The sequence below is a fragment of the Carassius auratus genome, chromosome 10, assembly GCF_003368295.1.
Source record: "Carassius auratus strain Wakin chromosome 10, ASM336829v1, whole genome shotgun sequence".
Lineage (NCBI taxonomy): Eukaryota > Metazoa > Chordata > Actinopteri > Cypriniformes > Cyprinidae > Carassius > Carassius auratus.
In genome coordinates, this window is record NC_039252.1 from 10925952 (window position 1) to 10951351 (window position 25400).

The 25400-nt window shown below is 39.0% G+C and overlaps 1 protein-coding gene across 1 annotated transcript in view; it reads left to right on the forward strand.

Annotated features, from left to right (window-relative positions):
• The first annotated feature begins 3489 nt into the window (after positions 1-3489).
• Positions 3490-25400, forward strand: part of dchs1b (dachsous cadherin-related 1b) — an 84192-nt gene continuing 62281 nt past the window's right edge. Inside the window, exons 1-2 of the mRNA XM_026273633.1 lie at positions 3490-3884; positions 13638-15461. Of these exons, the coding sequence (XP_026129418.1) occupies positions 13659-15461 (1803 nt within the window). The 5' untranslated portion in view covers positions 3490-3884; positions 13638-13658. The remainder of the gene's footprint in view (positions 3885-13637; positions 15462-25400) is intronic.

The following is a 25400-nucleotide window of genomic DNA, read 5'->3' on the forward strand; positions in this document are numbered from 1 at the left end:
CAATCAGGATGTCGAGAGGGTTTTGCGATGTTTGGTCTCCAATAATCCTTCGTCCTGGTGTCAGCAACTCTCAGTTGTGGAGTACGCACACAATTCTTTGCCAGTGTCATCTACGGGCATGTCTCCATTTAAGTGTAGTTTAGGGTACCAACCACCTAATTTTGTCAGTACGGAATCCGAGGTTTCGGTCCCCTCCGCACACGCATTAGTCCAGAGGTGTCACCGCACCTGGACCAGAGCTCGCAGAGCTCTGCTCCAGGCTAGGTCGCGCACCAAGGCTAAGGCCGATCGCCACCGGTCGAAGCCTCCCCGTTACGTCGTCGGTCAAAGAGTGTGGCTTTCTACCCAGAATATTCCTATGCGGTCCGTTTCTAACAAACTTGCTCCCAAATTTATTGGCCCGTTTTCTATTACCAAGATTATTAATCCGGTTACCGTGCGTCTTAGCCTTCCTCCGGCGTACAGGAGGATTCATCCCGTGTTCCACGTCTCCAAAATTAAATCGGTGATTTCTTCCCGTCTTAATCCGCCTGCTCCGGTTCCCCCCCCGCCTCGTCTCGTTAATGGGGAAACCACCTATTTGGTTAATCGTATTCTGGACTCTAGACGGAGGGGACGCGGTTTTCAGTACTTGGTGGATTGGGAAGGTTACGGTCCGGAGGAGAGGAGCTGGGTTCCTGCTCGGGACATATTGGATCACCACCTTATAGATGATTACAATCTACAGGTAAAGCAGGCTGGGAACGTCAGGTGACGTCCTAGGGGAGAGGGTACTGTCACGGTAGGAAATCCAGTGTTTCCTCCGTGTCATGTTTTGTTATTGTTTTTGTACTTACGTTGTCTCCATGTGCTCGTTTAGTTGATTGTCATCACCTGGGTGTTGATTGTCTCGCTCCAGCTGATCGTCATCATACCTCTGCTACTTATACTCACCTCGCTCTCTCTCTGTTGTCAGATCCTCTCTTATGTCTCCATGCACTAGCTGGATTACCGTCCTCCGTGTTTGTGTGCTGGTTTGGATTCGTGTTGTCGTCCGCGTGTCAGTGTTCCGGTCTGTTCCTGGTTCCAACCATTGACCACCTTCACCTGCACCGCTGACTTCACCATCCCGCTCTTCTCACGCCACCGTAGACCTTCCTTGCCATTGCCAACACTCTGGACACTCTTTATCAATAAACAACATCTGATTGCCTGCAATTGCTTCCTCCTCTTTTATCTGTCGTTACACAAGGTTTCTGAAATGATCTAAATGTGCATATTAAATCCATTAATAGATTATGAGAATTAAATGATTACATGTGTGCTGAGGCTACAGCAGAAGCCTTGAGTTTGCTATATTTTGCCACACAAAAAATAAACTTGTACTCTGACTTCAGCTTAACATAATGGACTCTGATTGCCTTTATAATCCAAACTCTCTCAACTGTACAAAATAACTACACAGGCATCTTTTCTTCCCATTTTCCCCCTCTCCTAACACTATGAAGAATGACCTCACCCTTTAGGTTTTAGGAAATAAAGTGTGAACTCAATACATTTTCGGTTGAATGTTAATGCTGATCAGCAGATAACAGAATTACAAATTTATTTAGAGTTTCCTTTGTCAAATGTATAAATGTGGAGACATTAAAGATGGCTCTGTCCAAGCCAGAGAAAAAGTCTGTCAGGACAGCCAAACTCACCCTGTGTGAATGACGCTGGCACCTTAGACAGAAACCTTTATTAACTCTAAATGAGCCATAACCAAATGACCTCACAGTGATTGGACTCACCATAGCCGGGGAGATTACTTTTAAATTGAGTTTGTGTGTTTTAGTTTTACTGGGATTATGCATGAGCCTCCTTTGGCTAAATATGATTGCATCTATAGACATAAAATCAGAGATATAGCGAGCTTGATATCTGAAGGTTCTGAACAGATGCCAAGTGTGTCATCCACCTCTAAAGCTTCTCTGGGAATAAATGCTGAACCTTGTGGGAAGCCTCTCCCCAAACGCTTGCACACGAGAATCACAACGTCACCATCTGCTAACACTTAGGAGCGTGTATCGTGAGTTCTGCGGTAAAGTCTTTTTACAACAGAATGGCACTGCAAAGAAATTTACATATGCACGGGGAAGATGATTGAATGCTTGATTTCACCTCAAGGTTTATAAAGGACTTAAATATTTATGCGTAATATTCAGATTCTAACCCTGGGAAAAATGGAGAACAATGAATGTGATATTTACAGAGAGACTCAAAGATGAGAACACAAATTGTAGCTTTTCTATTTGAGGGTTTGAGTTGTTTAACATGGAAAGATTGTGCGCTCTTTTGCAGGTTTGTATTCAGGCAGCAACCCTTCTCCCTACTTAACGCTTGGGTGCAGCTGGAGGGGGTTGACCTGAAACCCTGGTTGATAAATGACCTTGCTGTCACACCGATTCTCCTGGTGCTGCCGTGCACTTGGACTCCATCGGTCTGCGGGGTGTACGCCCACACCTCCTAGACTACAAATAACGTCCAGCAAGGTATAGTAGACGTTTTTCATGTCCACTCAAAGACATTAAATAGTGAGGAATGCTAATTTATTCTAAATCTGAAACATGATCAGGGAAATGTAGGCATTGCCATTTATCTCATAAAAAGAACCCAGTCTTCTTAACCATTTTTTTGTACCCTCACAAGCCCAAACCTGAAATATGTTCCTTTTAATATTTTCCATCATATTACAAGCTGGGTATCATTAGCACATTCAGTAATATTATTAAAATGCCCTTTATTATTTACACTAAAAGCTGTTCCTTAAAAGTAACTAACTTTAATAATTATAATACATTCATACAAAACAATAATGAACATTTTTCGATTTAGATTTTTTCCTAACAGCCCTATAATTTTTTTAAAATCATAATTTCTATTTATACACTTATAATTGTGGAAATGTTGCTTTATTTATATATATATATATATATATATATATATATATATATATATATATATATATATACAATTTTAAAGTTTTTTATTTTTATAGAACAACACAGTAATGTGCCATATATTTCATTCAAAAGTAATTTAAACCATTATATGTTTTAGTTTAATTGGATTAATTTAGATGAATCACTTTAAATAAATTGCATAATATATGTAATTGTATACATTGTATAATTTGTTGAAATTATAGCCTATAAATTGTATCGATTTTAAGAATTTATATTAAATCACATTTATTAAATTTAATATTCGTAAATAATTTATATATACTTAGGCTATATTCAAATGCATGTACAAAAACACGAGTTACGTACACCACCAAACTACACATTGGACAAGGGTCTTGAATCTGGTTCTTTGTCTTCAAACCACTTCTCCAAGGTGGAGCATGGTGGCACTACAGTCTACAGGAACAAGTCTGGTCTTTTCCTCAGTCCTCTTTTTTTTCCTCTGCTCCCCCTTTTGTACCGCTCCCCACGTGTCGAATATATTAGCAAGCCAAATTAGGAGAGGCAGGGCCTGGTGTGGGTGTCTGATTTCACTCGCGGAGGTGCGGTGTATCCACAGAGCGTCCCGTCCATGCAGCATTGGATGCTGAGGTGACCGTTATCCGGAGGTGCGCGTTACTATTGAGACACCGAGGAGATCGAAAGATATTCTGCTCCTGTTTGGTGAATGGAATAGTGAATGCGGAGCCGCTCACACCTGAGGGCTAGGCTACTATTTACCGGTGGAAAGAAGGAGTATCTCCATTAGAATTCTATTTATTTCCCATGGATTTAATGCTGATGTATTAACCTCAAACAAAAACGATCTGGGAACGGGCTGGATACATCTGCATGCAAATTGGATTTGAGTGAAACAACGGATGCTCACAGACAATCGCGGAGCTCGTTCAGATGAATGTAAGAATCAATGTCGTTATCCTGTCGTTCTGTATGACTCAAGACAGTCTGCTTAACACAAATTCTGACATTTTTAGCGTTTGCTCAAGGAAAAACGCTGAAGTTCTGTATGATTTTAGAGATTTTAGCTTTACGGTGTGTGTTATTGATACGATTACTCCAATTCACATTTCCAATTCATTTCATTTCACATTTCTGCAAAACCAAGCGTTTCTTTGTGTGGGCGAGCAGTTTCATTCATTCTCTAAGGTTTATACCCTAAAGAAGTGATTGACTAGCCCATGGTCGTCTGTGTATTTCATGTCAGCTGGTTAAAGCATACCTGTGTGGATGCGTAAAAATTACCAAACGCAACGTTACGGACCTACACGAAACAATTTAAAAATCTAAACCAATTAAGTAAAATTATCTAGACCTACTTAATGTTTAGTTTGGCTAAATAATGAGCTGTGAATTCATTCTGTTAGATGCTTTTAGACAGTGTAGCTGTTTTTTTTTTTTTTTACTGATATTTTGTAAAATCCACGTTCAATAGACTATGTTTTCTTATTAAACCGTGGGTGAGTCCAATACCGTTCCCAACGTTTATCCCATCAGTATATGGACCTGGATCCCAGAGAGGGATCCCAGAGAGTCACATCTTCCCAAAGGAAGGAGGAGAGGGGTAGCTACTATTCCTCGCACGTAAAACTGAACCGTAAACGGACGAGCGGAGATCGGTTTCTTCTTGAGCGTGCGTTCTTTCCGAAATCAGTCTACTATTTTTAACAAGAGACATATGTTTGAGTTTTTGTAGGATTACAATTTTTTTGCTCGAGCTCTTTCATCGGTGACTGCGGCTATACCGGACGCTTATATAGTAGGCTATGTGTCTGCACGCAACGTGTAACTGCACGCGCCTCACTGCATCACGCACGGCATGCCTATTATTTAGGTCCCTCTTTCAAACTATAAAGGCTGTAATTAAGTATCATGAGCGTGCAGTTAAAAGAGAAGAGAGCAGTTTGCTCACTCATGTGTGAAAGGCATCTAACGCTGGAAGTGACAGAAGTGGCATTGAGGGATTGTGCACTTCACAAGCACAGGGAAGTGAATGCTGCAGATGTGTAGGCTATTTTATGACAGTATTACACATCTGTATGTGAATGCATGGACCCTGGCTTGTAGTTATTATAGTTTGTATTTCCCTTACTATCAAGAACTCTGCAATTTATTAGGGGCACCGCTGTTCTTTGGTGATTGATTCAAGACTGCACTTTTTTATGTCTAATTAAAAACGCAGCAAGGTCATTTTTCTTTGTCTATACAGTTAGTCCCGGTCTTCCTAATTTGATTGGTCTTTTCGATGCTGATCTTTTCAGTGATGCAAACATTGTCTGTTTGTGTGCTTTCCAGACAGACTGTATTATGTAGTAAGCTCTCTGAATTAGTGTTGGAGATTTTTCAGTGACTCTATTTGGAGGTTATATTGTTAGGCATGTAGGTGGCAGCAAACGGTTTTTATGAGACTGTGAATCATTCACTGAACAGATTTGTTAAAAACACTGATTCATTCAGCAACCAAAAAGTGCTGTGTTGCTTTGAGATGCAAATCAGTAAATTTTGCTTTGGTGAAGCAGAAATAAACAAAATAACTGGAAATACCAAAATTGAGGTTACTCTGTATAAACTTAAATATTATTGATTAAAAATGTTCTGTTCTATCAAATGAAAGTTCGAAACCATACGGTTTTGTTGCGCTGTTCGTCCTTCTGTGTGTAGAATTTAACGGACACTCTGTCAAAGTGTTCTTCATTGCAGTCTATTATGGCAGCAAAGATCGATGACCATAGGACATACTTCTGAATGGGAGAAACTACAACACGCAATATGGTGGAATAGTCCCGCCTTTTAAATGAAAAAGCCAGTTGGCAAAGTCATTGCATCACTGCAGCAGCCAGAAGATCCGGTTCCCATAGAAACCTGAGGCTAGACCATCCATGCAGAAAAATAGCCAGAAAAATTAGCTTTTAAATGCTATTTGAGCATAAGGAGCAACATTCATTGGACAGTTCATTACAGATTTTGTTGCTGATTTGAAATATGTAATCTAATAAGCAAGCAGTTTTTGAGATTTCAGGATGTCAGATGTCTCCATTCATTTTGATTGGACTTTGTCTAGTTTGAGCTGCCCAGAGGCATTGCAAATATGGCTACCAAGTGAACAGACTTTCATTGAAAGGGACTTTGACATTATGTTCTAAAGCATCATTGTTGGTCCCACTCAAACGGCAAGCTTTTAGGAGCGCTATTTGCATTGGAAGTAGCATCTGTTCATTGGACATTGGCCTGTCAATCATTGTATGTTTTGCACATTATGGTGATTGAACAATCTTTCGAATGGGTGGAGGTTTAGAACAATCTGTTATCCATATTACTGACAGGCGCTTCTAATTAAAAACATTGCTTTACAGGGAACATTTGTTCGATTGTCAGTGGACTCGTAATGTATTTCATTTGACATTTATAAGTGCGTTTCTTGCACAACGCTATATGTAAATATTGTAAAAGTACAGTTATGAGCTTTGTAAATTATATTCACATTTGTTCAGTAGCTGTTTTAGGGGCAACACTGCAGACAGACACATATTTTAGTGATATCTGATATCTGATTCCCCTCTCTCGAAAGTTATTGTCTAACATTGACTGAAAAAACAACAACGTATCTCTACATGTATTCAAGAACTGATCTAGTCTGTTGCACTAATATCCTATCAGTACCAAATGAAGTACAGAAGTGATCTTGGCTGCTCTGGAACCTCTTTTTGTCCTGCGTCAGATCTTAGCTGATGTCAGAAGCGCAGGGCACATGTGCGGCCTCAGCATGAGACGCACGTTATAAGGCAGTAAAAGAAAGACTTACCCAGTGAGGGGGAGTCTGTTCATACTGTTCCCCTTCAACACTTGGAAAGTGATCAGAGGCAACACATGGGGGGAGAGGAGCTGTTTGATTTAATTAGAATAAGCCAAGAGAATAGGGTGTGTGTTTCAGTTGGAGGGGGGTTTGAAACCATCTCCCACACATTGCTTGAGGATCATTACCGAAGCTTATGAACTTTGTATTTCATTGAATGATTGCTATTTGATATGAATGTGTATTTGCCACACTGAAACTCTAAGATTAGAGGTAAGTTCTGATGTCTTTGTTGGTCCAGGGGAAACCACAATTAATCTGTTTCCTGCAAACATTGCAGTCGGGAAGGAGAGAAATAGCCATTTTGCTGAGTGATTTGCCTGTCTAGATCTGAGATCTCAAGGGTGTATATCCATTTCTCTTTCCTTATGCTCTTAACTGAAGCCTTATAATCATCTCAGAATTGTTCTTTGGAGGAAACAGATTGCGTGCAATTTCATGCACTTGCCATATCTTACCAGAAAAAGCATTTATTTTCTGAAGTTATGGTTGGATGTGCCACAGGCCAATTCTTACTCCTCCCTGCTTTGAATGGATGACAGATATTCAATCTAGGCTTGTTGGAAATACGTGCCTCTACTTATAATTGTGCAAATCTAAAAATGTTCCTTTAAAATACAATTCACTGTAGTTTTCAACTGAAATGAACAAAAAAGACAGTACAATGGCAACAACTATTTTTTTTACTTTTTACACAAATTTTGTTTGGGCAGATAATTAATAAATAAAGACACAGTTCCTTGCACAATATTTAAAATATGTTTACACTGAAAAAATTGTTAAGACTGCATTTTGAAATAATTTTCATTCATAAATAATTGCAAGTTAATAACTATAAAGAAATGGGAAGTAACACGTTGAATTTAACATGAAATTTCATAAAACGTTATTTCATAAAAAGGATAAAAATTTAGTTTTCTTGTAAAATGTATTCCAGTGATCTTTTTTTTTGCTAAATATTTTTACAGTGTATTTTAGCACATGGTTTGTAAACTTATACATTTTGATGTTTGAATCACATAAGCAGCTCCATTTGTTTGGCTTTTCTGATCTAGTAAACTTGCTTGGTAGCTCACCTAGTAAAGCACTGAGATGTGGAAGACTCAGCAAAAGTTCAAAGACTAAATTGCATTTTCTTTCAGTTAGATTTAGGGTAGGATTCATTGAAGGGTGGTACATTATTTTCAAATACGTTAAAGCGTTAACCTTTTACCATCATTCACTGGACATTTCATTTCTTAAACTGCCACAATATGCTGAAAATGCTTAAAATTAAAAACGAATGTAGCCAGATTCACAGATTCATCTGTTTTGGCTAAACTGAACAATACTCCTGAAGCATTGTGAAATGTGCAGCTTAAGTAGTGTGATATCATTTTGCATAAATGTCGTCACAGGCATGTTATTCCAATGGGCCTGGATTGCAGATGTTATAAAAACAAGATTAACATTTCAAACTTCTTTAACACTCCAAGATAGGTAACAAAAAGCTCTGAGTACACGTTTTGTCTGCAAAATGTTCTGTTTTTAATTAGCTTACCTAAACGTCTCTATTGTTAGATTTTGGAAACGGCTCCCTGGCAACTTTGGTTACAGCCAAACCATTATATCTAAGTGCTCCAGATTGCGGCTTTTCTCCTGGGAAAGGCTTGTTTTTTTCCATCTATGAAGCTTGGTCTTGCTAAGTCATTTGACCAGGTGGTGATACCACATACCCCTTCAATGTACAGTATGTTTATTGAAATGCTACATATCATCTTTGTGTTTTAGTTTTTGTCTATGTGTGTGTGTTTTATATGAAACACTAATTAAACTCAGCTTAATACACCAAACCAAACTAGTGAGATGTGTACAGATCACTCAGAAGATTCTGAGTGCTTCACTCTACTTTCACCTGAACTGCTCATTCACTCAGTAATACTATCAGTGAATCATTGAGCGCTACATTGAGAATGCTCCAAATGGAGTGTTCAGTGCTCGGTCTGTTTCTAAAAGCTCTCGACAGCGTATTTATTAGCAAATTTCAGTGTGGTGGCACTTTGGCTTTGTGGCGTATTTGACCTCTCATGGCCAGTAATGGTAGCCATTCTCAAGCATCAGTACTGTCAAATGGACTGGAAACATGCGGGCTTGTAGATAAGGTCAGAGTTTGGACAAGTTAGTGTAAAATTCTACTGAGGCACAGTTCCTTTTCCTCAATAGAAAGGTACCACAGCCGATGGTGGCTTACTTTTGGGCATAGGCCTCTTTGTAATTCTAATTTGGACAAGCATTTAAGCATTAACCAGCCCATTAACATCTTAGATAGCTTGTATTGGTCACAAAATTTAGGGTCTGGCTGGGGTGCCTGGGGTCTGACAAAAATAAAAAACAAAATTACATTACATAAAATAATCCACCCAAATACAAAATATTTATTCTTTAGAATCTCAGAATGTTTTATATCAAGCGGTCGTAATACCCAGTTTAGTGTGTGTATGGTGGCACAGTGTGCTGTAACTTGGGAGACATGGGAACCTGAGATGTGGCATCTCAGTGTTCAACATTTGTTAAACAGTGCGTCACTGCTTATTAATAATTCAGAGATCTTGTCTCTCTCACCCACTCTCTTTTCCTGTTACATCTCATTCCTCGAGAAAGAGCACGTTGTACACCCAACCCTGATCATAACAGGGAAGACCGCAGGTTGTTTCATTTATTCACTGCAGCTTTTTCTTTTTTTAGAGCACCAAACAGTGTGCTTGGAAGGTAGTGGCAAAATAATTGTATTTTTATCTGTTAATGTAATTTTGTATAGGCCACATAATAAAATATTTATGTAGTTGATATATATGATTAATAATTTATTTTTTATATATTTTCTTTGAACTCTGAAAACAGTAAAAATCCTATATAGCCTTCACCAACTTATGAGGAAACCTGTGTGTCTGGGGTGTCTACCATGAGAAATGTCTCACCTGAACTTGTGGGGTCACTGCTTTAGCCCAAACCTTGTTATTTCTGGATTTTCCCCTGATTGGGGAAGGAAATTTGGAAACATTTCTACTCTTTCAATTTTTTTGCCACAGTGACAAACTCCATATTTCCAGTTACTTTCTTAGGAAACCTCATATCCTATTAAACCTGTGCCACAGAGAGACCATAAAAACCAAACTAGCATGTGCCTGTGTGGAGAGAAATGTCCGGAAAGCTACATTACAACATTTCTTTGGATTACATCATTGTTGTCCAAACTGGAGGACAAACTCTTCATTCACTTACCTGATGATGGAGGTTGTTTTTACTCGTGAGACCTTTCCTCATCCCATGTTAGCTGGGGTTTTTATCTTTTTCCTATGTAGTGAACTGGGGCTGGTAAACCTCCTGTGAACCAGTGGCAAATTCTCTAGAAGATATTTAGAGTTGGCATCGGCATCAACCTTGAACTCATTCTTGATGTCTTTAGCTGTTTTATTTAAGTGCACTGAGGGTCTTTACACACTGAAGAAATTAGTAGTAATTGCCCTCAGAAGTGTAATCTCGGTCTTCATTCAAACACGGTACAGATGACAGCTAAAGAGCGTGTGTTGGCTACCATGAGCTTAAAGAGTGAGTCACTGGTAAAGCACGCTGATAAGGGTTTTTATAGGACCTCGTAGCTTTAGGGTTGTACTAATGTACTATATGAATGGCTATCTTTGTAGAAAATTGAGCTTTACAAGTCTAGTGTAGTTTAATACCTTGACAGGGCATACAGATAGTCTCAGTAAGTGGTTCAGGATTTTACATTAGACGTTTTAATATTTGAAGCTTTTAAGGATTTGATATGTATAAAACTCTGTCTAAATCTGTTTTTAATTTACAAAAGGTAGAATATCTAAGAAGTTCTCCAAAAAATCAGTGAAATTTGGACTTTGTGGCAGTATTATAAAGCATTAACATTTGTACAATGCCAACACAAATACTTCATCCATTCTTTTTCTCTAATGGATGCTCAGGGAATTAGTTTTAGATACAGACGAATGATCCAACTGAAATGATCCTTCTTTGCTCATCTGTCACCTGGTTTTTCAGACTTAGCATAGCTCAACTGTCATAAAAACCAACTAAGCCAGTCTCATATCAGTCAGGATCTTCTACTAAGACCCGCCTGCCACCTTCACCGTTAAACCAACCAACTCCAGCCTCTTGACGACAGCTGGATGGCTAAAAGCAGAAAGCCCAAGGAGGTCTGGCACTGTGGTTGTCTAAATACTGAAAACTGAGCGGGAGTGAATTCCTTACCCATTTAGTCTGCGGAAACTGTGGCAACTGCTCATCCGTATTCAGTCATTTCAAACCCATCATAAGCATGGGTTTTGGTGAAAGATTTTCTCATTTGTCCTTCAAATAGCGCCAAGTTTCTTAAACTGATATATCCTACTCGTTGATGGTTTCTGCCTCATATTCATAGGTAATCATGAATGCATTCTCATGCCATTTTAATGTTTCTAAAAATCATAATAATAAGACTATCAGCAGTTTGAATGTTATGAAGAAGATTCTCAAATTCTTCTGTGGTCTGACATGATGCTGAGTTTGCCTTTGTGCCTATGTAGAAATGCTGTGTGGTGAATAAGACTGCCGGCCCCCCACAGGTTTTCCTCAGACGCCTCTGTCAATCACTCAGTCTGGCCCCTGTTTATTCTGTGCGATCCTGATGGAGAAACCGTCAGCTCCTCCAGCCCCCTAGACAACCTCTATATGCTATGTATTTTAATAAGCCGTTAAATATAGGAACGAGACACATTGTGTGGCAATGCATTGTGGGCCTCAATGACCTCAGAATCTGTTTAAATTGGCTCAAAGTGGCCCCCAAGTGCCTCACAATCTCTGCTGCTTTCATTAGACCCAACATTGGGCCGACCACACTTCACAAAAACACCTATAGGAGGTCTCCTGATCCTAGAACTGCAGGTTTGGGGTTTCAACCCCAGATAGAACTGATTTTTTATTTAATTTTTTGGATCCTTAATGATCACTAACCTATTATAAATCAGTTTCAACACAATCTGTGTGACTCCAATGAGATTTATATTACAGATCACTCAAGCAGTACTGATGATCATTGTGGTCTTTGTCCTGGATGTCCTTGGACATGTGATTTGTGTGTTAGTGTGACCTTTTACACATGACATGCTATGAATGTATCACATGTTAATGAAAGTCTAAGTTGATTAGGACAGACAGCATGGAGCCCTGCCGGTCAGCTGTGTTTGTGGGGTTAATCATTTGTAAATGCCAACCATTAGAGGCACCAAACCACTCAGAATTGTCCACACACACACACACACACACACACACACACACACACACACACACACACACACACACACACACACACACACACACACATTGGTTTAGGCTGTAGATGTATGTCTGTGTAGTGTTATCATTTGCAATAAAAGTTTTATTTTAAAAATGTTTTGGTCTTCTACCTCTTTCACAAAGCTGTTGACTCATTGTGGCCACTAGAGGGAGCCTGGTTGAACAGCTTTGCAATGAATGAAAACAATCATGTGGTTTCATCTGGAGGGCTTCTTCCTTGTTAAAAAATTACACTGAAGTCCAGATTCAATATTTATATTCTTCCTTCAGTGAGTTCTGTGCATCTCACTGGAGAACTCTTAAACCGAACTGACAAGGACAAATTGCATTTGTAAATCACTTATGTATAGAGACCACAATGGCCCACAGTGATGATCTGCCATCATTATGCATTGAGGTTTGGATAATACAGACTTTACCAACAGCAACTCTAGTCAGTGCAAGTGCAAAGACTCCTGAGGTTTGTTGCGTTTCCAGCCAAAGTAGTATAATTTCCTAATTGTGCTAGTGCACTTCTTCAGTGGCGTATAAAATATCATCCCAAGTCTGACCATCTGTAGCAGATTGCTTCACAGAGGATTCAGCCTTCACACATATGACAAGAGGAGAGATGCTTTCCAAACACATGCTCCAGACTCCTGTCTGGCCTTTTTGTCTGAGCATTATCATTCTCTCTGCTCGGAATTAGTGGCTAGGTTTTACTCTTTAATATGGTTTTAATAAAGATCAACTGCTTTAATGTTTTTTTGGGGTGGTTTTGGTTTGAACTGACTGTAATATTATGTGAACATCCAAACTCAACGTTTGTGTTGGGATTGTAGTGTCAAGGAAGAAGGCCTTATCCTGCCACCTGGGCCCCACTCTTACAAATATGAATGATTCTGTGCTACATGCCATTACTGTTGGTACCAAAGTCTCGTTAAGCCATATTTGTAATGTACGTAGCTATGTACAGTTATTCGAGGACAGCTGTTTATAATGATATTATAGGTACCCACTCGATCTGAATATGACTGGAAATAAAATATATTTTCCATTAGGAAGCAAATGACGATTAATTGCTCTTTTACGCAAAAACAATTTGCAAGATATGTCTATATTACTATATAATAGTCTTTTGATGTTTTATTCACTACATAACTGAAGCTGACTATCTGAATGTATCAAAGATAAGGCACGTTAGAATAATGGGAAAGAAATGCATGTGGAGTGTGTTTTGAAAAAGCGTAGTGTATGAATAAGAGCCTGTACAACATGTGAAAGCCGCTTACTTTTTACTGCCCTGACTGGGGAAACCTCTCCTTTCTGAAGCAAACGCACCTCTTTCTCATGCATTCCATCTGTCTGTGAGAGGCAGTGAGGGAACCGTAGATCTGCATTGGAATATATGTCATAATATTGTGCACTACTGTGTTAATGCCATTTTGACAGTCTGCTCTTCTCCTGTTTTGCAGGTGTAAAGAAACCTTGGCAAGATGACTCTGTTTAATGGCTTTGGGAAAAACACATGTGGACAGTTCCAGATGTGGGTATTCTGGAGGCTAAGGATGCTATTTGTGCTTTGCTTTTTAGTGGAACTGTTAACTGTAATTGTTGGAGGTGAGGGCACACCAGGTATTTTGGAGCTCCAGTTAGATGAGGAACAACCAGCGGGGACAATAGTGGGCGACATTAGTGCTGGTTTGCTACCTGGAGATACAGCTTCTCTATACTTCATCTCTGATCACGAAGGCACCAGCATCAGCAGTGATCTCCACATTGATGAAACCACAGGCATCATCAAGACTGCAAGGCGACTGGACCGAGAGGAAAGGGACCATTACAGTTTTATAGCAGTAACTATGACAGGTTTCACAGTCAAGGTCTCAATCACTGTAAATGATATCAACGACCATGCCCCGGCATTCCCCAAGAAGAAAGCCACTTTGAAGATCCCAGAGCAAACGGCGGTGGGAACTAAGTTTTCTCTTGAGCCAGCCACTGATGCGGATAAGGATCAGCTTACTGTACAAGGATATCAGATCAAAGAAGGCAATGTAGGACAAGTGTTCCGTCTCGAGACCAAAAGAGCAGCAAATAAAGTCCTTTACCTTGACTTGGTGGTCAATGGAGTCTTGGACCGAGAGAAGAGGTCCTCCTACTCCTTGGTTTTGGAGGCCTTTGATGGTGGATCTCCAAGGAAAACTGGTCAGATGACTCTTGATGTTTTGGTGCAGGATATCAATGACCATGCTCCGACTTTCAACCAGAGTCGCTACAATGCCATAATCTCTGAGAGCCTTCCTCAGGGAAGCAACATCCTGCAAGTTTTTGCAACAGATGCTGATGAAGGAGACAACGGTCTTGTGTTGTATGAGATAAACCGGCGACAGAGTGACCCAGACAACTACTTCGTCATCGACCCTCGCTCTGGAATCATTACGCTCAATAAGCTTCTAGACTATGAGGTGAGGAAGGTTCATGAGTTGGTCGTCCAAGCCAGAGATAATGCGAGCCATCCAGAGATCACCAATGCCTTTGTTACAATTCATGTGCGAGATTACAATGATAACCAGCCAACCATGACCATAATTTTTCTCAGTGAAGATGGCTCGCCCCAGATCTCAGAAGGTGCTCAGCCGGGCCAATACGTTGCAAGAATCTCTGTCTCAGATCCTGATTATGGCGAGTACTCCAATGTCAACGTGTCTCTTGAAGGAGGTGATGGGAAATTTGCCCTGACCACCAAAGACAGTATCATCTATCTCATCTATGTAGACCAGACTCTGGATCGGGAAGAGAGGGATTCTTATGAGCTTTGTGTCATGGCTACTGATTCTGGAACCCCACCGCTTCGTGCAGAGTCCTCGTTCACGATTCATGTCACCGATGTCAATGACAATCCGCCTCTCTTTGACCAACAGGCTTACAAGCAGACCATACCAGAAGTGGTCTACCCAGGTAGCTTTGTGCTGCAAGTGACTGCCAGGGACAAAGACCAAGGTCCCAATGGTGATGTCCGCTACAGCATCCTACCAGACAAGAAGACTCACGCCAGTTGGTTCACCATTGACCCCATCACAGGTATCATAACCACTGCTACCAAGCTGGATTATGAGATGGACCCAAAGCCAACTATCAAAGTAGTGGCCACTGATGGAGGACGACCGCCGTTATCCTCCACTGCTGTGGTAGAAATAGGCCTCCAGGATAGTAACGATAATGAGCCAGTGTTTGAAAGCAGCTTCTACAATGTTTCAATCAAGGAGAACACCTCAGCAGGGACCTGCTTCCTTGAGGTAGGAATGATTATGTTTTCCTTTTGTTTGTGTTTCTGTGATTATTTCTCTGATAATTCACGACCATGATTTTTTTTCAGGTTTTGCAGTGCTAAATGTAACTGAAACTTTTACTAGGGCTGGGTATCCATTTCAATTTACTTATTTTGATTATTGTCAATTATGATTTACCAGTGCTACCTTTGGCTATGACAGAAATAACTATTTTACATACCATTCGATATGTCTTGAAATATAATTTTAAAAGCATTGCATGTATTTGTTTTGGTTCTTTTATCTTGCTTGAAAAATTCATGGTTGTGGAGCATTGAAAATTTGTAATTTCACTCACCAAGACAATTTGTAATTATGACACACAATTAGCAGATGTTATCCTCTCACGGAGACTTGCAGAAAGAGTTGCTTAGCAGATGGTAAAATTGTGCTTGGTTGTTCTTTTGAAATGTTGGTTTAAGTCTGATACCATGATAATTGTTGCCACCATGTGGCAACTGGGCCAACTGTGTTCTCAAGCTGTTGTTACCCCTGTGGAAAAGAAATTAAAATTAGGGCATGTATTCTTTTTTCCTCCGTTTTCTTTTTTGCCAATAATAAGTAATTCCAGACTTCAAAGGACCTCCGTAATGTCCATTTTCAACAGAAGCATCTGTTAAAAAATACCCTCCAGAACAAACTCTGTTAGATAAATACTGGAATTCCACATTGTTGCTGGTTCATTTAACGTATATTTGGAAAGAGTTGCTGGTCAGTGTTTAATGGAATTTGTATGTGGGTTCACAGTATGGAGAAGAAGTAGGAGAGAGAGCGAAAAAGACAGACAGAGAAACAATAAGAGAAATAAGCTTTGCCACACACATAGAGGGATGTATAAAGACAGAAAATAGAAAGGAAGCTGGAAGTGAACAATAGAGACTACACAGTGAATCTTGGAAACAAAAGGACATTAGAAAGTCTATGAAACCAGAAGATATGAAAGTTTAGCAGAGAGCCATTTAATTAGGGCAAACAGCAGCACAGTTGGTTTTTCAGTACCCTTATACTGAAAACCATAAAATAACCATATTACTGGTCGGTTTCTCGGTAATATTTCCTTATGGTCTCATTGGACTAGGCTATGATAGTTTTTTTGGTATTTTGGCATGTGTACCACCAATGGTCACTGATTCTGATCCACTAAGTTACAGGACATTTTCTGCCCTGGGCATTATAGGCTTTAAGTTAATTACTGAAACATTATTTGTCCAATAAACATTTTCATACAACTGGAAACTTTGGAGTGGGCAGTAATTTATTATAAAACTTATGAGTGAATTCTCTAAAGAGAAGCAGAACTTCTCTTTAGAGAACATATTACAGCACAAGAAACATACATCTTTTTCGTGCACCACCTGCCATCTAGTTTACCCAGATCCTAAATGGATTAAAATTATACTATAACATTATTTCAGTGCAAACATGTCTCCTTTTTATGTATATTAGGATTATTTGTGCCTTTTCTTAGCACATTTTGCCTGGCAAAATTACAGTCGCACTATTACAGATGTTTGGGTAAATTTTTTGTTGACCATGGCTGTAGAAAATCATCACACAATAATAATTATATCCAAGATGGGGAATTCTTGGCTTGCCTTTTGTGTCTAAAGTTTGCATAATCCTTCCTGAGATATTATAGCAAAACACACAGCGATAAATGCATAATCTCTTAGTGAATGTTAATTAAAACACTAATTTTGTTAGTGTTTAATAAACAGGCATTTGTCTATTGGAAAGACTTTGATAAGTAGTCGTGAACGAGAGATTGTATATGATGAATGTATATTTTTAGTAGTTAAAAATTCAACCACTATCCCCCCAACACAAACAAAAAAAAGCCTGTTTAACTAAGCTTATCTATAGAATAGAATGGCGTATTATTTACACACTGCTGAAAGAGAAAACTGCCTTTTATTTATATTACGGTTTCCTTTCTTCTCCCGCGAGTAATTTCTCATGGAAGCAGTCTGCTCTACTTTTCTGTTCATTGTTCTGGCCATCCGACAGATTTTGTGATTAGGGCGTGCAAACCAATCCCTGTTCGGGACAGTCCCTATTATAGCGTGTTGGGATAAGACTGACCCTTCTGTATGTATTGGACTGAGGTCTCTCCACCCAATGTGCTCATATATCAACCTTTGGGCTATTCCATTAGAACCATTACACTTGTACTTTTACACTTATCTCAGAACAGATTTTTGTTTTCATCGAAGTGTAAGAAATTCCAAGCCAGTGTACGTTGTCCATCCATTACTAAAACCAAGGTCAGTTCCCTTATGTTCACATCTGATAATAAGTCTCTTACTTTTTGGTCTGATGCCTCTAAAGTGTCTTTTATAGGTGGTCTGGAACACATAAGTTTAACTCAGAACAAATGAGAGAGAAATGGACTTACACCCACTCAGGACAAAATATAGACAAACAAATCACCCAATGTCATCAAGAGCATATCATTCTTTCAGTATGTGCCTTGATTACTTTCACATTTGAGAGAATCTATAGTGTTTATGTTCTCTTTTCAGAGGAAGAAAGATCTTTTCCTGAGTCGTGCCTTGGCAGCTCAGGGTTAGGTCGAACTGGACAACTCTTCAGTGCCTAAAACAATTCATTTGTATCATATGGATTGTGTGCTACGTATTTCTTTTTGGCAGGGTAGAAAGTTTATGTTCACAGGTGCAGCTAGTGTTACATTCTCCACATTAAACTGCAGAAAACACTTTTCTTCACCTGTCGAACCAATTGTATGAACCATTGTGTTGAATGGGATTTTTGTCGTATAGACTAATCATGTTAAAAAAGGGCCTTGGAGAACATCTGGACTGATGCTTGTAGAGGAAGCTACCTGGGGAACTGCTTCCTGTAACACAAGACCAGCCCCCTGGTGGGGCCTGTTAAAAAGTGCCCCACCGGAAACGGGATCCAGACTGCGACTACCTACACATAGTCTGTGCCAGTCGGCAATAGAGCACACAAACCTTTTTTGTTGTCTGTAAATGGTGAGTTGTTTAAGTTAAAATTCATTTTGAATGCCCAGTAAACCCCTTTTACAAGCAAAACAATTAGTAAAGTCACTAAAACATATAAATGTTCGATTTTCAAATACAGGTTGAAATCTTGGTCCTGTGGACGTGGGGTGCCAGTATGCATAATTTATTTGAATTCTCACTCCTTATGGTGTGTGGCATCAGCCTTTTCTTCATTTCCTCTACTCAGTTTTTCCAGAATAAATTGCATTGTATTATCCAGTTTGGTTCCCTTCACCCTCTTGTAGTGAAATGCTTACTTTATCCTTGAAATGCTTACACTATCCAATTTCATATACTCCTCATTTCTTCCGTTTTATATATTTAGATGACCTTATTTGCAGTCTTCTACAGAATTAGAAAATTTATGATTTAATAATTAAATGTAGGCACAATTTTTTAGAAACAATTTAAATTAATATAAATATTTCAGACTTTATAGACATTTACATTTATGCATTTCTTCATTACATTTACCAGGTGCTTTTATCCAAACTAACAGAATATCGGAGCAATTCGTCAAGAGCCAACAATATCAATGCTAGGTTTATTAGATAAACTATATTAAGAAGCAAGCTAAAGATAAATAAGAACATTATTTTTATTAATTTACTTATTTTTATGTGCATAATTCATTTAAAACAAATTTTTAGTGTTTTAGTTTTACATTGATCTAAACAAAATTGTGTTAAGAGGTAATTCCTCAAAAAAAGAAATAATAATAATAATAATTAATTAAGTATTCCAGAGAGACCTTGACTCCTGATTTCGAATCTTCTCACGCCTCTACCATTCCTATATTTTCAATTCTGTTTGATTTTATCTCTCTATATTTTTCAGATTTCAGATTGTTTGCATTTCCTACTACTATTGTGGCTGTTCGACCTTCGCTCATTTGCGAGCCTGATCTACACTGCTGTTGTCTCAGGGTAAAGCAAGGCAGCTGTGGCTGTATCTGATGACATAGTGTTGAGACTGGCAAGCTCAAATGTTTCAGGGGCAGTGGTGCTGTTTAAGATCATCTAATTGAATTTCATGATGTGTTGAGATGACTATTACCATGTATGAATCCTTAGGGTCCAGAATGTTGCTATTGGAAAGTTGCTTCACGGGACAGCAGGTGGTTGATGACTTTAGAGGTGATGATTCCTTTGTGCGGTGAGGTCAGCATTTCGGATCATTTTCCCAGAGTGTCATATTTGATATAATAAGAGATAAAGATGAAAAACAGCGATGGCCAGTCATGATTGTAGGTAAGTAGAGGCCATCTGGACTTTTGCTGGAGATCCGGAATATTCTCATGAGATATTACATAATAATCGAGAAATCCAGCTTCAGTCAAGACACGAAGCTGTCATCTGAGAGAACAAACAAACACAGCAGTAACAGGATACACAAGTTTGTTTAGCATCTCAACAATGTAAATCTGCGAACACTTGTATTTTTCCACTGCTCATTTGTCTCCTCAGCATTACAATAATTCCTGTAACAAAATCTGAAATGTAGACAACCGCAATTTTCCACTGTTGTGTCTTGGTTTTTGTTATGTCTCACATGTATCATTCTTTGCGGTCAATAGCAGCAATTCTCAAAGTGTCAGGGGCGCCAGAGCATATCAGATGAGGCAAATGATGATAATTCGCCAAGTAAGAATAATTAAATACCATTTAAAACTTTAATAGAAGCAAACTCTTAATCTTAATGATGTTTCTCAGCCTAGTAGGCTATAACTCTGCCTCTGTGGACATGGTTTACCATGGAAGAAAACTATTTTGCCTGCCGTTAATAGATTATTCACCCAAAAATAATGTCACATGGACTATTTTAACAATGTCTTTACTACCTTTCTTGGCCTTTCACATGGTAGCTGCATTGTTGTCTATGCAAGTTCAGAAAGCTCTCAGACTTCAAATATTTTCTAGAAAATGTCAAGGTTTTTTTTTTTTTTTTTGCTATACTGTCATTTCTTTATTTGACTGCGTCATTCGCAGTGCTTACATGGGCTGTGTAGTTCATTGCTTAATAAAAGTTGTTAAGTACACAGTCTTAAACCTTTTGAGATCAGCAAAATTTTTAAGAATCCATATGGAGAAAATAAACATGAAAAACTTGAAAACAAGTCCATCTCAATAATATGGGGCGCACCATGCAGCTGTGATTAAGAATTAACCTTCATTCTTTTGCGGAGCACAAAAGATGACATTTTGAATGAATTATGGCCGAATCTTCACTTTTGGGTGCACTGTCCCTTTAAGCGTTTCTTCAACAAACACCCCTCAACCTCTTTCCCTCCTGCTAGCTGCTGTAGTTCAAATCTGCTTAGCAAGTTTACATCTCAGTGCTGCATGGGGGCAAAAATGTATCCTGTCAAAGAGCCTAATGATGCTCGAATAAAAGCAATTAGAGTTTAGTGAAAAGGAAATTAGGAGAGGCGACTAAAGATGGGTAATTACTCACAATCTGCCTTTATTTCACACAAACACTACTAACATTCAAATGCAATTCCAAGTCCTTTCCCCTCAATCTTTACTTCTATTTCAGACTACAGTCTCGTTCTTTCAATCTATAGTGTGTGTCCATCCTCCAAAATAAGCAGGCCTTTCCCTCCCTTTTTTAAGCCTTTTCCATCAAAGATAAGTGAAATTTAATTACAAGGCTACTGTGCGCACTAGACGCAGCCAGTAATAATACCTGCTGTATTGGTTTAATGAACAGGTTGAGGTGAACAGTCCATTAAAGCCAGCTGACCTATGCTTAGGTTGGATTAGAGCGTGAACCACAGCGTGGCAGTGGTAATCTATTCTTCTTTCGCTTGCTCCATCTCTACAGTCCTAAACAATTGCCTTTATAAGCCGACATGCCAATAAACAGGGCACATATACTCACAGTGCCATTAATTGTGGTCGCTCTAACCCATCCTTGCTTCGCAGACTGGCAGGCACCTAGATTATCCCTCCAACACACCCAGTAATCTTGCTGTCACCCCGGTGGTCTCTTCTCTGACCTCCATCCCACTCGGTTGATCCTCTGCCAGCTCGTCTTTGTGAAATCTCGCCACTTTTCTGCCACTCATTGAACCCTCTGGCCTTCACCCTCATTCGCAGGACTGTTATTTCCCTCCATGTGCTGCCATTACATAATGCCCTGTCAGTATTTTTAAGGTTTGTTTGCATTACTTTTAAGAGGCTGTACATTAACCTGAGGTTTTTGTTTGATGGGAAAGGGAGCTTACTGCATTTTTCCAAACCTCACGCTGAGTTGATTCATCTACCCTTGGCAGGGTTTGGGTAAACTTGTTTGAGTTGGCATCCAAGCGTGGCTCTGCGAGATTTAACTCTGTGGAAAAGACCTTCACTGCCGAGGAGAAAGATACGGAGGTGCTTCTACTCAAAATTCACTAATTGTGCCTGTTTTTTTTCCCCTCAAGCTGTCATATTCATGTGGAGTGACTTATAATCAAGGTCTTAGATCAATGCTTAAGTACTGATTTACATCCACTTGCAAAGCTTATTTTAGTGCTCTTCTTCAGAAAGCATATAAGCGTGAAAATGTTTAGAATATTCTTCCGTCATTTTTTCAGCTGATTAGATGTTTAAAGTATTTTTATTCTGTTGAAAATGGCTTTTTAATCCATTCATGGCCAAAACTGTTTTTGGCCCGTATGTATAGTTGTCTCAGTTTGCTCATTACTCTGTGACACAAATGTTACAATGTGTTTCTTATCCTACCATTCAAAGCGTTCTGAGTTGGCACGTCCCTTTCTTTTCCAGTCCACGTTTGTTTCAGATCAAGAAAATACCTTGGGCTGCAGAGCCTGGAAAAATAAGATCGTCGACCTCACGTCTCTGTAAGAGTGATCATACTTGTGCGGCACGCTTAAAAGTATTATAGTGGATATGGGAGAGAGTTTCAGTAGCTGTGTTCAGTCTGTGTGCGCCAGGCTTTATGTCTGCTGTCACTCATGGACTGGAAGGAAAGAGTCATTCATCTGAATTCATAATGCCTTTTCATATAATCAGCTCTTACTTACAATGCTAGTAAATGGGGCCAATTTAAGTAGAGTAGCTCTACCGTAGAGTCCTGCAACGGGTCGGGTACCCGCGGGGGTGTGTGTGTGTGTGTGTGTGTGGTCATTCTCAACATTTTACAGTTTTAAGGATTACATTGTCTTGGCAACAGAGTTGTAAAATTGGACATAACTTACTCCTAAGAAAATGTTAGTAAGTGATTTTCCACATTAATATCATGTTAACAAATGTATTGTTAATGTCTAATGTCTGTAATATAGAAATGGTGAGTGTTTTAATGCTTACAAAATGGCCCATTCACAAGTGGCTCATGACAAACCAGATTGTTTTTTTGTTTTTTTAAGAAAATAGTTTTTGTAATAAACAACATTATCCCTCAATTGCTTTTATTTGATCTTAACTTGCAATGAACCTGGAACAATCCTTTTAAATGATGGCTTTCTGTGGAAAATACTTTCGCCTTGCAGCTGTGGTGATAACGATTGTCTTCTACACTCCAGGTGATGATTTTGACCCTGGTTCAATGGCAATCTATGGTTTGCTGGACCATTCATCATTGTTCCAGTAGCACGCACTGCTCTGAGCTCAAGTGTTTTGCCTCAGGATGAGTTTACCCCTGGAATGCAGTGCTCTCGCTGCTTAGCGGATATGAGAGCGCTCCGTGATTGCAGTAGAATTTGACCGGATCATCTGGCTCAACCTGCTCCACCTGCAATCGGTGATCATTGACTTCTAATAAAGAGCCCTGCACCCCTCATAATGAGGTGGAGATGTTTCTTTCGCTCCATTTCTTCTAAAGATTGGGTAGATGGGCCAGTGCTGATCAAACAGAAATGCCCGATAAGATCTTTGGACTTGAATGTTCAATAAAAGCTCTCAGCTGTCTTGCAGAGAGGCTGTGCCATTATTGGACCATTTCCAACTAATCAATTCATATACAGGAATCAAACATGGATCATTCATATCCAGGTGCTGAAAAATAGCAGCAACATGTCCCTGGATAACCCTGAACCTGTGCCGACTGCCAGATGGTTGTGCCTGAACTGTTTAAGAGTGTATTATTCATCTTATGAGAGCTCTTATGAGTGGATACTACAGAGCAGCGTATTATGCAGTTAAAGGCAGCTGTTTAGGAGAGAAGATGAGTTTTGTTTTGGTTGGCTGTTTGCACTTTTGTATAGTTCGGCATATGCACTTACACATATAAATTACAACCCATTTATTGACATAGTTGAATGTGTGTGCTACAGCAACAAATAATGATAAATCAGGCAATCTGGGAGGCTTTCACTCGCAGTTCAGATGTTTCTGGGTCAATGACATTTAAGAGTGTCTGTGGTAAAGAAAAAGACAAATCCTTTATAAAATATAGTGTAGAACAAAAGCAGAATTCTCAGAAATGTACTGTGTGTATTCAGTTTGTTTTCAAATAACTATTAAAATATTAATGTTTCTAACGGTTTCACTTGCACGCTGAGTACGTTGGAGTGAATACATCTTAATATATATTTTATATATATATATAAATATAAATATAAATATAAATATATATATATATATATATATATATATATATATATATATATATATATATATATATATATATATATATATATATATATATATATATATACATATACATAGATACATACATACAGCATACTGTGTGTATGCATGTGTTAGAATAAGAGATAATGGAGATAGATGTCAGCATGTGGTGTGAGTTATTAGCAAGGAATTGTGCCAGTAGTCATGGTTACCATGACAATCCGACAGCGAGGAGGAGGGAGGTGGTGTGTGTCTGTGGTGTGATTGTGTGTGTGTGTTTGTGTCTGTAGGGTTTGTGTGTAGGGGGTAGTAATTTGCTTTCGGCTGATAGCCTGGTGGGCAATGGTCCCTTTTGTCCTTTTTTTAAACATTTCTATATTTTATGCTGTTTTAGGTGTGTGTGTGTGTGTGTGTGTGTGTGTGTGTGCAGGTCTGCAATGTCTGTCTGACCTACCCTCAAGGACATGAGAAGTGGACTATAATAAATTATAAGTGTGATCCTTTGGAAGTAAAACTTGTGGACAAACACACACACACACACACACACACACACACACAAATATCCCTTCGTTGTGGAAACAAAACCACTTTCTCACATCTGACATATCTTCTTGGATACTCTGCTATCTAGTAAACCACACACTCTTATCGGACTGCCTGAACCAGAGAATTACATGACAAAAGAGAGTAAAATGGAAGCAGACAGTCTGTGGGCAGTGAGCCATGCTGGTATCACACTGGTAAAGAATAACACCAGCTCTCCCCAGAGATCTCCTCTCTACCAGAACAAAGAGCCGTCCCTTCCTCCAGAGCTCCTTCAGTCGCACAGCCCACCTTTCCTCTGTCCATCATCTGTCTCTTCTGGTTTGACTGGTCATTTTAAAATGAAATGGCTCTTAAATTGATATTTGGCTCAAATTAAAGATTTAACCATGCATTTCTGCATTAAATTACCATTTTATGGTGTTTTATGGTCATATCTGGAAGGTTTTTTCATGTGGATATTCTTTTGTATGATGTGTTGAAATACATATTAGTCATAATTATGATTGATGTCATGTCATGGTACCTTGGTAGAGCTACAAGGGTGCACACATAAAATGAAGTTTATTTATTTTTTATTCGACTGAACCAATTCCCCCTCAAATTTACACTGGTTGGGTGTTTTGTGTGGTTGCATAAGTATCAGGCTGTGCATTTATACATGTAAATGTGCATGTCACTGAAATTATATAGGTCTAAAACAATGGTTTAATTGTTACTGTAGCTAATTATCACGTCTAATTATCATCATCTTGTTAAATTAA